Raw genomic sequence first — 14500 nt, forward strand, 5'->3', positions numbered from 1 at the left:
GGTAGGGGAAGGAGTGTGAAATGAAAAGCCTTGGAATTTTGTATTTGGTCACCCAAAGCAAGTGATGTGACTCATTTCAATAAGGCCTCTTAGCCACAAACTATTCTGATGTACAAATCCTGGCCATATGTATGAGGGGGGATTAGGGGTTGTGTTTTTTTTTTTCTTTCTTTCAGTGTTTAACCATCAACTTGGAAGACTAACTTCAGACTCCCATTCTTTAGTTCTAGTTGCGTTCTTCCATGTTACTAATTTGCTTATTTTCAGATCACTGTAGCTAGTAAGTTAGGTACAGCTATTTCTGGCTTTCTACCTAAATGAAATAGGTTCTTGTATGCTGCCTGTTTCCAGAGTAAGTTGTGAGTTAGACTTGACTGTAACAGGGAGGGTTTATGCGTGCAGAAGTGTCTGCTGCTGTGGTTTAATTGGTTACCAGTGCCTAGCAAAGCTGTGATAATTGACTCTGCTTTCTAATTGCGATGACCCAACTTGTATCAACTGAAACTAAAACCAAGGGTTAATTGGGGTGACTGATAAAAAAGCTTCTCAGCAGTAGCAGGCTGGCATTGTGCACGTGAGCACTCAGTGACTGACCTGACTGGTTAAGCTGTGCTAACTTGCTTATAGCCACAAGTAGGTCCAGTTCTCAGTAAGGTTTCATGCACAGCTATTACAGTTCCATGCAGCTGAGCCTTGAAAGCATTGTGAGAATGGTGGGAGCATTGTGAATGCTTCCCAGACCTCTGCTGTACTCAACACTGGCTAGATAGCAGCTGGAAAGGGAAGTTCTTTTGTCAGGTCACAAATGTGAATGTGTTTTTATTAAACAGAATGGTTCAGCTGATTTTGGCTTTACAGTTATTTTAAGCTTTCCTATTCAGTAACACTTGCTTTTATAAATCCCGTGAAAAAAATGAATAGCAGCGATTTCAGTTAACTACTCATCTCATAAAATGTTATCTCTTAAATTGATCTGAACTGCCAGCATTTGCATATCAAAACTAGTAGTCAGACAAGTGTTGGGGTTGTTTGCTTTAGGGGAACTGAACTCTGCAACCACTTCTTCGGGAGTCATCAGCCAATGTCACTTCGACACAATCCAGACTTCAATACAATCTTGCTGGTGTAGCGTTGTGGCTCTGTCTTGCGTTTATTGAAAGCTTACTTTCTTGATGACTAATGATGTATTATCTGTTTCCTGCTCCCAGGAGATTTACTGAACTAAAACACTATAGTGATGAACTGCAGTCTGTCATATCACACCTTCTGAGAGTCAGAGCTGTAAGTATTTCCCATGTGTGTCGTGACAAATAGTACAACATACACTTACAAGGCAGCATTTCTTGTTTAGTTGAGAGAAATGGTGTATGTATTCTGGAATAAGAGCAGTTCTGACTGAGAGCCCAGCTCTAGAGCAAGGGGCAGGAGATGGTGAGGACAGCATTGCCTTGGTGCAGGTTTTGGAGGGGCTGGGGAAAGAGTCCCATATGTGACACATATCAAGGTTAACATTCGTGTTTGTAATCTGCTGTCCCCACTGATGATCCTGTCTGCAAGGTGTTACAAAGAGGTACAAAATGTCTTTTTCTCTCAGCAGGCACGTTACGCTTGCAGGATGTCTTTGCTAGGAAGGAACCCAAAGCTCAGTTTTCTGGTCAGATATATAGGATTTTGTTTTCCAGAGCTTTTAGTATAAATTGTGCATGCTTCCCAGCACACTTTTTTTTTTTTTTTTTTTTTTTTTTTTTTTTTTGCTACTTCTTCAATCTCTGAAGAATAATGTTCTTTTTAATGATAAGAATAATTATGTCACGCATCAAGATTCTCTATGGGCTGACAGTGGAAAACTATAATTAAAAGGAAGGCACAAATAGGAAATCACAATTCCAATAATGAGTAGCAAGGTATTGCCTTTTTATTGTGCTTAACAGGGATTTCATTTTTGCTGGGAGCTGTGCTGTGGAATAGGTTGGTAATTGATTGATCTTCTGAGCTGGAATACTTGAGAGGATTAATCACTGGGGTTCTACTAACGGTGCCTTTTTCTCAGAGCTGTGTCTGCATCAGATCTCTAGGATGATTTCCTTTTCACTGCTTTAACAGACCAGTAGCTAACTCTTATAGGACGTCAGTCTAACTCATTGGTATGTCACAATTAGAAGGGCAGTATTGGGATTGCAAGTCACACCTGGGAGTGTGTTATTCACGTTATAACAGGTGTTATTCAGGCATTGTTGCCTGCTGCAGCAGGTCCTCTCTCTCCAAAGAGCTGAAAGGATGTATCTAGTTGTGGCAATGTGTTCTGCAGTGGATAGCTTGTTTCCTTTCCTTTGTTTCACTGAGCTGGATGGGAAAATGAAGTCACTTGTTTGAATTCCTGTGAGACTTTCCCTGCCGTCTTGATGTCAGTGTGGATTGCTGTCTTGTTATCTTTACATTAAATAAGCATGCATGCATGTAAACCTAGCATTGGTCAGATGAAAGAGGCTGTGCCTTACAGCTGGATTGCAAAATCTGAATTAACTGATAATTTACAGTCTCAGTAGACACATCCTGTATATGAGCACTTCTGAAGAAATACTTTGAATATTGCTTTTCAGTGCAGCCTTGACTGTGACTTTGGTCTTCAAAGATTTTCTGCTTTTGAGTTTTCTTTCACTAGTGGCTTAGATTAGACGTTAGCCTAAACTTGTTTGCCAGTGTGAAAGCAGTAAGACTTCAGCTCAGAGTTTGTGCAGGGGTATTGACAAAGCAGCTCCATTTTAATGTTCATGACCAAAACTAACCTTGAATGTTTTAGAGGGTAGCAGACCGGCTGTATGGCGTCTATAAAGTTCACGGCAACTATGGAAGAGTATTCAGGTAAGAGTTCATCCAGTTTTCAGATGTCACACAGGTGTTCTAGAGAGAGTAGTAAACTTAGTTATGTTTATCAAAAGCAGAACAACTTATCTGAAACATTGAAATGTCTGGCTTGAAAAGTGTTCTTTTGCAGTACCACTGAGGCTTGTGTTGGACCTCTGGATCTGCTGCTCTTAGTCAGAAGTGGACAGCTTCAGCTTTTTGTTTTGTTTCCCAGAACTTTGGGACTTTTGTTGTGACATTGGCGTGCTGTTTCTTTAGAATGTCACTTACTGCCTATTTTCAGGCAGTTTTCTCTGAAAAACCTCTAGATTCTTTTAATAGTTGAAAACCAATAGTTGAAAACTCCACGCGATGTAACTTGGGTTTTTTGGTTGTTGTTTCTTTTTAAAGTGAATTTGCCAATCGTTTTGATTTATACGAGTGAATTGCATGCTCGAGTTCTCCATCTCACTGGAGAATTAAAGAATCTAAACTTCTGGTTAAGGGAAACCTCCTGCTTCTACACAGTGTTCAAGTGCTAAATTTAATTCTCTGGGTTAATGGATTGCAGATGTCTTTCTCATTGGGGGTTTTAAAGTGAAATTAGGTGTAGTTCTATAATAACACAAAGACAAACAAATGTCAACATGAACAGTGGAATGTTTATGAAAAAGGACAAAATAAATGCATTAGGCATAAGTTATATGAAATATAAGTGGACCCCTTCTTTTTTTTGTATAAATACTTGTTGATGTAACTCTTATTGCTCATAAACCTCATGAGGTCTCACAGAGCTGAGAGCACAAAGTTGCAGTGTACATGGGTGCTGTGAACAAGCCTCCTGCTATCTTTACTGGAAATGATTCCTATGTGATCTAAGTAGTCTCCTCAATGTGAATAGGGAGTTGCAGTAATGAGGAAATTATTGTTGTTATTTTTAATGAGTGGAACTAAACAGAAGCCTACAATGGAAACAGAAAACAGCATACACCAACTCATTTCAGTAGAGGTAAAATGCTTGAGAATGTCAAATCCCACCTTCTGGTTTTTTTGCAATGAGAGGCTTCTATCTGATAGTTGCCAAAAAGAAACTGAGCTTTCCACACTTGAAACACAAGGTAGGCAAAACTCTGTTTTAGAAACCTTCCTATCTTTTCTTTACGTGACCCATCATGTAATTTTAGCTGTTTAAACAAGACCCTCTTGGCTCAAAATGAACTTTAAGCCATGTATGTTTGTTTGTCAGGACAACTTTATGCAGCAGGGACAGTTGTTGAATAGAACGCCTTTCATAGACTCACTGCTACACTGTCAGTGCTGCTGCTCACAGGAAGAAAACAGTTTGGCAGAGTCCAACTGCAAGGCAGTTTCCATTCAGGTGTCACCTGGAAAGAAACTACATACAGGATGCAGCTTATTAACTTTCCTTACCCTTCACGTGTGATGTTGCTTCTCATTTGTTTTTCAAACAGTGAGTGGAGTGCCATTGAAAAGGAGATGGGGGATGGGTTGCAGAGTGCTGGCCACCACATGGATGTGTAAGTACTGACTGAATATCTGATAGTTTGATGTAAGCCAGATGTAGAACTCTCCCTCTTTCCTCTCTTTTCCCTCAACCCAAAGTACATACAACTAGCGTAACAAGAAAGCTGGGGGCACGTTGTTTTTAGGTGTGCAGTGTTTCTATGCCTTGGTTGCAGGCATAATTTTAGCGTCCATATACTGTATTAAGTAGCTCAAAAGGTCTCAGGAGAACCAGAGTGGTTTCTTTTTTATTATTATTTTGAAATTGTAGAAGTGTTTGGAATTCTTCCAGCCTTTCTTTTAAGCTACTATGCCAGAAACTGGTGGAATACAACTTTAATGTACTGCAGGCCTGATGAGATCCATTTGTTTTTGATAGCAGTATTTTGTACCATGTAGTAGATGGTACACAGACTTGGACTTAATCACAGAAAGTTAAGAAACTTAATTATTTAGCTCCAAAACTCTAATGGATTCTTGAAACAAATACTGTCTGGATCCAATAAAGTAGAGAATCCTCCCTTTTTGCATCTCTAGAGTCAGTTGGCAGAGCTGCATGAAACGCAGCCTTCAAAATAAGAGTCTGAGGTTTCATAGTGCTCACAGAAGCAATACTCCAGGTTATTACTTTTCAGGTATTCCTATGCAATACAGTAAGTGGAATGCAACAACTTCTCCTGACTCTGAATCTTCTTTTGTAATCAAGTACTATTGTAAAGTAGCAACTCCAGCAAGAGATGGGAACTGTTTGTCATTCCTTCATATGTATCATAATTTTTCATTGTTTTCATGCAGATAAAGTGTAGCTTGTGTAGAAGCAAAGCTATCAAGTTTAGATTATGCTGCAAATCTATGTATGTTGTACATACATACATGTTGGTTGTGATTGTTACTAATGGAAGGGTTTGAAGAGCCATGCCAAAACACCCTTGTGTTTTTTTGTTTTGTTGGTTCTTTTTCTTTTCAGATAAATTTTGCTTTAATCAGATCTTTAAGAATTTGAACTTTTGAGTAATTTGTTCCCACTTCTGTGCCTTGGTTAACATGGTGCTTTATAGCCTAAAAAAAGATTACATTTTTTACTCTACTGAGATTAAAGAAATGAATGATGCATTTTGCTTTCAGAGGAAAATAATTGAAATAGAGATGGAATGCAGTGTTCAGCACCTACTACTATGTCCATAACGTGATACTGCTGACTTCTTGCAAGGCCAGTGAACGTTCCCATAACATTGGACTGAAGGGATTCTTTGCAACTGAAAGCTACTTCAGGAAAATTGCCTCTTAAACTTCAAGACAAATTGAATTATTCTTTATCTATCCCATGTGCTGTAGTCTTTACCAGATATTTATTTAAATTTTCAAGGAGTTATTGCTTGGGATGATAATATGGAAGACCTCTGGATATGTGTTGTGTGATAGGATGAAGCTTGCTAATTTATAAATAAAAACAACTGAGTATGCTGAGAAAGTGAATGACTGTAATGCTGGCATTTGAAATATGAAAGAAGAATATTCCTAGCCTTTGCCTTCTGCCCTTTATGCAATTAATGAATGACCTTTTATCTGTTCATCAACTGGACTGTCATTACAGGTGGAATCAGTCTTAACTAAAACCATGTTTTAGTTGAAGATTCCCATGAAGAGTGGGAGCTTTCAGGACTTACTACAGTGTTTCTCCTTAATATTTTCCCTGGTTTGTTGATCCATTCAGGACAAAGTAGTGTTTAAATTTCAGCTTAGACAGTCAGAAGTACAGTTTGTCATAGAGCTACCTTGAAAACAAACTCAAGTGTGACTTGAAAAATCCTGTCTAGGTAAGATCTTTTATGGTGTGTGTTTGTTTATTTTGGGAAAGTTGTTCTGCCACATGCAAGCTCTGGCACTTCTCTAAACTTAGAACTTATTTGAAATTGAAATGTGTTCCATCTGCTGTCCTGGGAAATCTAACCACTATACTAAAATTATTGTACTTCAGAACTTAAAAATGGAGGGTGAGCTGCACGTGACCTGTGTGACTGCAGGATTTTTCAGAACATGTATGCGCGTGGCAATTTTATCACGAGGAGGCCTGGCATGCCCATGAAAAACCCTGCTATATCTTTGAGTTCAGAGCATCTGAACAACTTGTGCTTGGATACTGAAATTCGTGTCTGACCAGATGACCATGTCTACCACACTTTCCTCAGGCTCCACATTGTAGCAGTTCTCCTGCAGGTAGCTGTTGCCTCTTCAGAATCTTAGTTTCCTTCATAGCAGACCTGATGGTAACATTCAGTGCAAGTGTCTCAGACACCTCCAGTGTCTTTCCAGGGGTCTAAATGATGTTATTTCTTATGGAGCATGCAGGATTTTCTGTTCTCTCCCAGGTCATGCTACCAGTTACTGTTCAGATTGACTCTGCCAGTTCTTCCTCAGAGATAATTACTAGAGAGACACCAAGAGAAACCGAGGAACTCAAATACTTTGCAGAAACTTCAAAGGCAAGAAAGGCCCTCATTAGCACTTGGGTTGCAATGCAGCGGTCAGTAGGCAAGCATGGACACATGCTCACAGCAGGGAGCCTGCAGCTGTGGGAATGCTTATTTCTTCCATGCCAGGGATTGCCCCGGTCTCAGAATAGATGAAGGCATTTGTGGTAGGATCTCATTTGTTCTGTTCATCTGTAGGGGTACTCGCTTTGTACTGACACGGCGTCCAGTTGTCACTGTGCCAACTGAGATGGACAGGTCTCTTAGCTGTAGGCCTGACCCTGCAGGTGTTTCTGAACAGTCATACTAGTTAGTGGAAGACCTATTAAATGGTGTTCAGTTGGTAGTATAAGCTGAAAAAGAAAGTGCTTTTTGCCATTTTTAGCACACGGTATCTTAAATGATACTGAATGGAACTTGCAGAGTGTAAGAGCTGTGGAGTTGTAGCCCTCGTGCTACTCAAGTTTTCTCTGTAAAGGGCAGGATTAGACTTGTTTTTGCTCTGAACTCTCATGCCTGACTTACGCAGCAGACAAAGAAACAAGGAGCTGAAGGGCTTCATGTTCTGGTGTTCGGAACACCGCTGTGAGTTTTGTGTTCTCAGGCTTATGAAAAGGCTGAATAACAGACAATACAAACAGCTTCTTTAAATTCTGCTGCTTGCATGCCATCAGCTGTGATGCTTACATTTCTAAGCCTTAGTACTTCCAGCCTTGCAAGGGTTCTTCTGCATCATATCTTCTTTTTTGCCTTGGTGCTGCTTCTTGACGATCCACTGAAGAAAAGGAATAAATTGTCCCTTTCCTGTAATAAAAACTGCCTGATCTTCAGCAGGAAACTTATGATAAATCTTGTATTCATCAAAAGATTTATTGTAGTAACATCCACAGAAACAGGCCTGCAGGAGTGTTTATATTAGCTGATTCAGAGTTTAATTAAAAACAAAGGACAGAGGAAAAACTCTTCTTAGAAGTGTTCTGCTGTTTTACTTTGTGACTGGCCTTTCTGTCAAACAGGTGTCCTCTCTTGTTACTGTCTGTGTAAACCTTACAGTTTAGATTAAGGAACTTCCTATTTAACCATGGCTGTTTTTCACCAGATATGCAGCTTCTATTGATGACATTCTGGAAGAAGAGGAACATTATGCTGATCAGCTGAAGGAGTATCTCTTCTATGCAGAAGCACTACGGTATGTGCAGAAGTATGCAGCTCAAGTAAAGACCATCATGCTTTCCTCTAACGTGTTGGTGCTGAGTTTAATTTGATATCCTCTTCTCTAAACAGCAGCAAATTCAGTGCTTCACATTCTCATCTCTTACTTTGCTTATTCACATTTGATTGCTCTATGGGTGGCGATAAGAATTTAGAACTAAGATGACTAATAGTAAAATGAAATGTTAAAATCTGGTTAGTCTGGAAGATGGTGCTGTTTATTCCTTTGGTTACAGTGTTTCCTTGGCTTCTCATGCAGTGGTGCCCTGGTGTGCTGGGAACTTCAGGTTTTAAATAGGCCAAATAGAGCTGTTACAGCTATTACAATTTCAGCAGGTTTCAGAGTGTGCTGTATAGCTTTCATCTGCTATACATTATTGTGCAGCTAAATGCTGTGGGGTTTGTTTGTTTTTTTAGACTAGACTTACCAGGACAGTCCTCCTTTCCAAGCATGGATACAGAAGCAAAACTTTTTATGCAGTAAGATTGTACCTAGTGCTGTTGTGCTCTTCCTGAGCTGGCTCTGAACTTCTTGGAGAAGTCCAGTAATGTTGTAGAGATTCAAATTGGTGAGTGATGGCTGCTGTCTGAGAACCCAGAGCACAAGTAGCCCCCCCTGGGAGTCGATCGTGCATCCGGCAGCGGAGTACGGATGCATCCTTGTCAGCCCACACAGGACTGGGACTTAGTGCAGGTGGTCAGAGGAAACTCGCCTCTTTTCCAGATGAAAGGCACTGTGTGAATCTTAAAGCACACTTGCTTGTTTTGTTTAAAAAATTAAAATGCCAGGATTTTTACGACTGAGTGGGGCATTGCTGTTGTGACAGGCTCTATCTCCAGATACTTTTTATCATAGCTGTGATTTTTCTCAAATGTATTTTGAATAAAATTATTTTACAGTGATGTTCTGAAGTAGGTGTTAGGGCTCATACTGCTGAGAGTGTCTTGAAATGAGTCTAAAAAGAAGATCAGAGGAGCAGAATGCTGCTGTACTAAGAGCTTTCTTTGTACTTTGATCCAAGCTTGCTTAACTACAGCGATTGTAATGTTAGGCATTCTGTGATAAGGCTGTTGAGTTTGAGCTAGATAAATAGCTGAATGTACTGCCTGCCAAAGAAAGCATTTTGCCATTTGTAGAGTTTAAATGGAGGGAAACGTAGCAAAACAAAGTAATACGTGACAGATCTTTCATTACTTTTCAGGGCAGTTTGCAGAAAACATGAATTAATGCAATATGACTTGGAAATGGCAGCACAGGACCTAACGTCTAAGAAGCAGCAGTGCGAGGAGCTGGCAACAGGAGTGAGTCTTTCCACTTTCTTCTCCAGGATGGGTTGTTTTGTTGTTTTTTTTATTGTTCTTTTATTTTATTTTATTTTAATAGGGAGAGCCAAACTTCTTAGAATGACATTTAAATGGCACTAACATGATGGCTTCTGTTTATGAGAAGTTGGCATCCTATGAGCTGTGGGCCCCTGAGGTTTAAAAGTAACTTGGTTCTTGGTGATGTAAGCTCTTGGTACCGAACTTCTCTTAATGAATATGCAGAGGGCTGCAGGAAATAGGATTCGAGCAAAATAATACAAATAACTCTCCCTGAGGTCAAAAATGGTAGGATTTCTGACAGGTTTTCTCTGCCTTTTGAAAGGTGGATGTTACTGGTATGTGGTGCTAGTTCTGCTTACGTAGAAGATAATGGCTAAAAGAAACCTACCACTAGTAACATGTATTTATAATACTGAACACAGTGCTGATTCTTCATGAATCTGTTGATGTTCTAGAGAACTCCTTTTTCTTTATTATACAAAATGTAAGACTTAAGTTCTTTCCTGCTTCAATTTGAGGAAAAACTATTGTGGAAACTTCCTACTATCAGTGGAAACTTGAGTCCAATCCATAGACAAGTCGTAAGAGTTTGAACTTCATGTTATTTAATGGTGTGTGCAGATTCCAGAGTTCCTGGGTATGAAAGCTGAGGTACAAGTTCCTGTTTAGCTCTGCCTCCTCGCTTAGCTCTCAATCTAATGTGAGCCACCACGCCTCCCATATCTGTGTGCCTATGGGACATGCAAGAAGCATTTTCCGGTAGTTAAGTCCAAAGATGAGCTGGACATGTAGGAAAAGCCCTAATAACTGGTAAAAAAACACTGTCTCACAACCATGCTCAAGAATCCCAAACCTAGAGTGTCTTTGCTTTTGGGGTGTTTGGTTGTTTTTTTTTGTAGACCGTGAGAACGTTCTCCCTGAAAGGGATGACCAGCAAGCTGTTCGGGCAGGAAACCCCTGAGCAGAGGGAAGCCAAGATAAAGGTTCTGGAAGAGCAGATACAGGAAGGGGAAGAACAACTTAAGTCTAAAAATCTGGAAGGCAGGTAAACAGGCTTTATTTTTTCAAAGGAAACCAGGCTTGTCTTAGCAAGTCATTGACTGGATGCTCTTGAAGGTGTTTGCGTTTTATAAGTGTTTTTAATATATTTTTGGTGTTTATGAGCTGTCTATAAAAGCTCCTGTCAGCTGCAAGTTGTGAAATAAAGTACAGTACATGCAGTTAGCTTCTGGTCTGAATATATGACTTATGTAAAACCTGATGACTTTCCCAGTTACTGAGCCCACTCTAATGGCTGACTTGCTTGCTTTCATGTTCAGTTAGTAATATGTTTAGCAGGTGGGCATATTGATCTGCAGCTGAATAGCCTAAACTCAAAAGCCGACTGGCTTCGAATGCAGTATCTATTTGGCTTGTGTGCATGGGTCCTAAGCTAATATTCTGTAGCTTTTCCTATGGAGGACAACTGACTCCTGTTTGAAAGAGATTAGAAGTTCTGGCAAGCTGTGTTTAGTAACTGCTTCTCAATGCTGTAATGAAATTTTCTTCAGGAATGCAAGAAACCAGCATTCCTTAAGCAATGTGATTATGTCAAAACATGTTCATCATATAATAGAAGGGGTAAATGTGGTATCTCCTGATATGTTAGGATTAGAACAGAAAAGATAAGACTAGTTCATGAGCAGTTCAGAACAACAAGACATTCAGTAAATGCAATTTCTTAATCATTTTGACAGAAGTACTGGAAATCTGCTTTTTTAGCTCTGGAAGTAATTTTCAAGTGAATACTTGCCTTGTGTATGTGATCCAGCGCAAATGAAAGCGTTGGATTACAGGAATCTACCTCCATTTTAGTTAAGAACTACTGAAGACATATCACCAAACCAATAAAATTAATTCCTGAAGTGAATTGCCCAAGTCAAATTTGCCTTGTAAATGCTATACTTTGCTGTCTCAAGTCCTGATGGCAAGTGAATTTTCACAGTGTAATGACCAAAATTCTGGCTTGACAACTGAAAAAGAAAAGTGCAGTATTGTGCAAACTGAGTGTTAGTATGAAGATATGTAGCCATCCCACCAGAATCAGAGAAAAGTATTTTCTGAATTGTGCCGCTTCTATGGTAGTGATGCTTACTGAATATTAAAAAAAAAAAGCTAAAAATTGTGTGAAGTTGGTTCTGGTTTAAAATCCATAAGATGTAGATGGAGAATTAAGTAGTAGAGCCAGTTGTAAAACGAGAACTGTGGGATGCATAACAACTAAGAACTTGGTTTGCTGGCTGAAAGACGGAGTGCTTATCATACCTGGAACTGCTCTGCTGTGGGCTCAGAGGAGGGAAGATGAGCTGAGGTTGTAATATGTAGACATTAACAGAAATAATGCTTTTAATTCCAGAGACTTTGTGAAAAGTGCCTGGGCAGACATTGAACGGTTTAAAGAGCAGAAGAATCACGATTTGAAGGAGGCGCTTATAAGCTATGCTGTTATGCAGATCAGTATGTGCAAAAAGGTACGTCTGCCTTTATAGAGCCATGTGTGTGTCTGTGTGTATACCCAAACTGATGTGTATATCACATTAGCAGAGGATCAGATACAAACTGTCAGCATCTAGGAACGTTGCAGTCACAGAAGGTTGGAAGTCACTAGTGTAAAACCTCCCTCCATCCTCTGAGACATGCTGATATATGTAATAGGCAATATGGTCCAATTTTGGTGTGGTCTGTGCCCTGCTCTTGTGTAAGGTTCTGTGGGGCTTTTTGTTGAATTTTCTGTGGAACAACAGCAACAACAAAAAAGTTTGCAAACCAAGTGTATTTCCACCTATTTATTTTCACTTTTTTTTCCACTTTTTTTTTTTTTTTTTTTTTTTTTAATTTTAAAAGGGAATTCAAGTTTGGACGAATGCAAAGGAATGCTTCAGCAAGATGTGATTATCTGGAAGTGAATTCCTCCTCCAAGTGCCAGAGAATGGAAGCACAAATGTTGAACACCGATGTTAAGTTGCTACATGACTTACGTATAAATCATGAAATAAATGAGTTGAGTGAATAGTTTTTCTTTCTGCTGATTGCAATTGTTAATAAAGGCCAAAAAGGATATCTTGTTAAATGTTTAGCCCAGGCTGCCACTATTGTGGCATATTTTATATGTGGTAGCAAATTATTCAGGAGTAGGAGTTACTGAAAACTACAACTCTGTACTTGGGCGAAGGTGTAGGGAAAGTTATCCCAGAAAGTATGAACTGAACTGTTTTGTGAGACTTGTGGAACACCACGCTCAATAATGTGTAGATCACTTCCAGATGCCCTTCTCTCAGCCCTTGCTGTTTAGAATTAGTAATGCTCAAGGGTGCTTTGGTTTTACAATAGGACACGCAATTGTGTTCTTGAGGTTTACACCATCAGAGGGACAAAAAACTGAAATACTGTAATGCACAGGGTTCACATATAAATGCCTTTGCATGCCCACAGAGAAATGTGCTTTTCCAAAGTTCAGGTTAAGCAGTCTTAAGCTCCTGAGATATTTGGAGCTCTCTACAGTAAAGGTGTTGTACGGTTTGATGCAATACTCTGCATTTACTGGTTCCCACTTACCTTTTGATATGGGCATTGATTTCATATCAAACTACTTCTTGCAAGTTAAGGAAACTGGTGGTCCATCTGAGCAGCAAAACCAAAGTCAAAGCTGGGTAAGAAACAGATGCAACTTCTGCAACTTCTGTTTGATTGTTTGGAACTTGTTTACAGTAGATGTGGATCTAGTCTATGGTATCTCTTCTTGTAACTGAAGTGGTTTGGTTCTTAAACTGAAATACAAAAACTGGTGCAATTTTCCTAGTACTTAAGAGTAGTGATGTGCAGAATCTGCAATGAACCGAGGTGTCTGTCTGGCTCTTGTAATGATGTTTCTGTGTATAACATGGTATCAACGGTATAACATGGTTTGTAGTTACAGGTACTTGCATTAAGTGTTTCCAGTTATGAAAAACACTTAGCACTGTTTAATATTGGGCTTTTCCTACATTCCTAAGGTTCCTGAAGTCTTGTGGAATTCATTACACTTGATTGCTAATGCTCCAGGAAGCTTTGTAATATTCTGTTGGGAAGTGTATTTATTTTCTCTGGGTTGTAACACTACTCAGATCTTTTTTAAGAGATACTCCGGGAAGTCTTTAAAAGCTGTTTTGATAAATTATCAATAACGTGGTTACTTGACACGTTCCATGTTACTTCTGTCTCCATAGCATTTCTTTTCTGTAAAACCATTGTAAAGATCTGGTGTATGCTACAGCTCCAAACTCGGAAGTAAGAAGCTGGGTGCTTTGATGTATGTTAGCTTTGTCAAAGCTTTTGACAGTGTCACTTCTGGGAGGTGGCGTTGGGCAGAAGGAGGCCTCTCTGTTTGATACTTACCAGGAGAAGTGTTGTTCCATTCAGAGGACTGCGATATCCAGTTCTGATACAGGCTGAAGGACTCTTACATTCCAAACCAAGAAGTTGCACACTTGACGTGCTCAGTAAGCCTTCTAAAGGAGTGGTGCCTTAATACAATACCATGAGGCGCTCAGTAGGTATTTTTCATGCACTTTGATTTTTGGTAAATCTTTCTGGTGCCTCTTTCCATATTTCACATGCTGTACAGCTTACTAAATGTATTCGTATGCCTTTTTTTTCCTTGCTAGTTGTACTAAATTTAAGAAGGGAACAACAGTTCTTGTAAGTTTTGTGCCAAATAAGCTAAATAAAATTGCTCTTTGATATTTTTGTTATGCTGTTTTTGTAAAAATGCTGTCTTTGCAGTGCTGACAAATGTTGCTTAATTTCTTGAATTTGGTTCTTGGCCATCTTAGCTCTCAGACAGTCTCCAAAATTTGAAAGTAGAGAAGTAAATCTTGCACAACTAGTTGATTTGCCTTTTAGGTGAAGAACGTGGTATTGAAGTCTGAAATTGTCTGCTTGTTATATGCCACTTTGAGCCCAGCTTTGCTTTTGCCCAAACAGGCCTAACTGTGAGTTTCATACATCTTGTCTGGGTGAGAGAAGCTGCATTTCAAAAGGGTTTGTGCTGTTTGACACAACTTGGGTGAAAGCTGAGTTAAGCATAATTTGAACTAGCTTTATAC

The 14500-nt window shown here is 39.4% G+C and overlaps 1 protein-coding gene across 2 annotated transcripts in view; it reads left to right on the plus strand.

The window, feature by feature from the left end:
• SNX4 (sorting nexin 4) overlaps positions 1 to 14135 on the plus strand; it is a 31378-nt gene extending 17243 nt beyond the window's left edge. For both annotated transcript variants that reach the window (XM_052675603.1, XM_052675604.1), the window contains exons 7-14: positions 1209 to 1281; positions 2801 to 2862; positions 4317 to 4382; positions 7939 to 8028; positions 9254 to 9353; positions 10277 to 10422; positions 11773 to 11887; positions 12261 to 14135. In XM_052675603.1, coding sequence (XP_052531563.1) covers positions 1209 to 1281; positions 2801 to 2862; positions 4317 to 4382; positions 7939 to 8028; positions 9254 to 9353; positions 10277 to 10422; positions 11773 to 11887; positions 12261 to 12308 — 700 coding nt within the window. In that variant the 3' untranslated portion in view covers positions 12309 to 14135. The remainder of the gene's footprint in view (positions 1 to 1208; positions 1282 to 2800; positions 2863 to 4316; positions 4383 to 7938; positions 8029 to 9253; positions 9354 to 10276; positions 10423 to 11772; positions 11888 to 12260) is intronic.
• Positions 14136 to 14500: the final 365 nt, after the last annotated feature.

This window comes from Tympanuchus pallidicinctus, unplaced genomic scaffold (assembly GCF_026119805.1).
Source record: "Tympanuchus pallidicinctus isolate F22 unplaced genomic scaffold, pur_lepc_1.0 scaffold15, whole genome shotgun sequence".
NCBI classification, from domain to species: domain Eukaryota; kingdom Metazoa; phylum Chordata; class Aves; order Galliformes; family Phasianidae; genus Tympanuchus; species Tympanuchus pallidicinctus.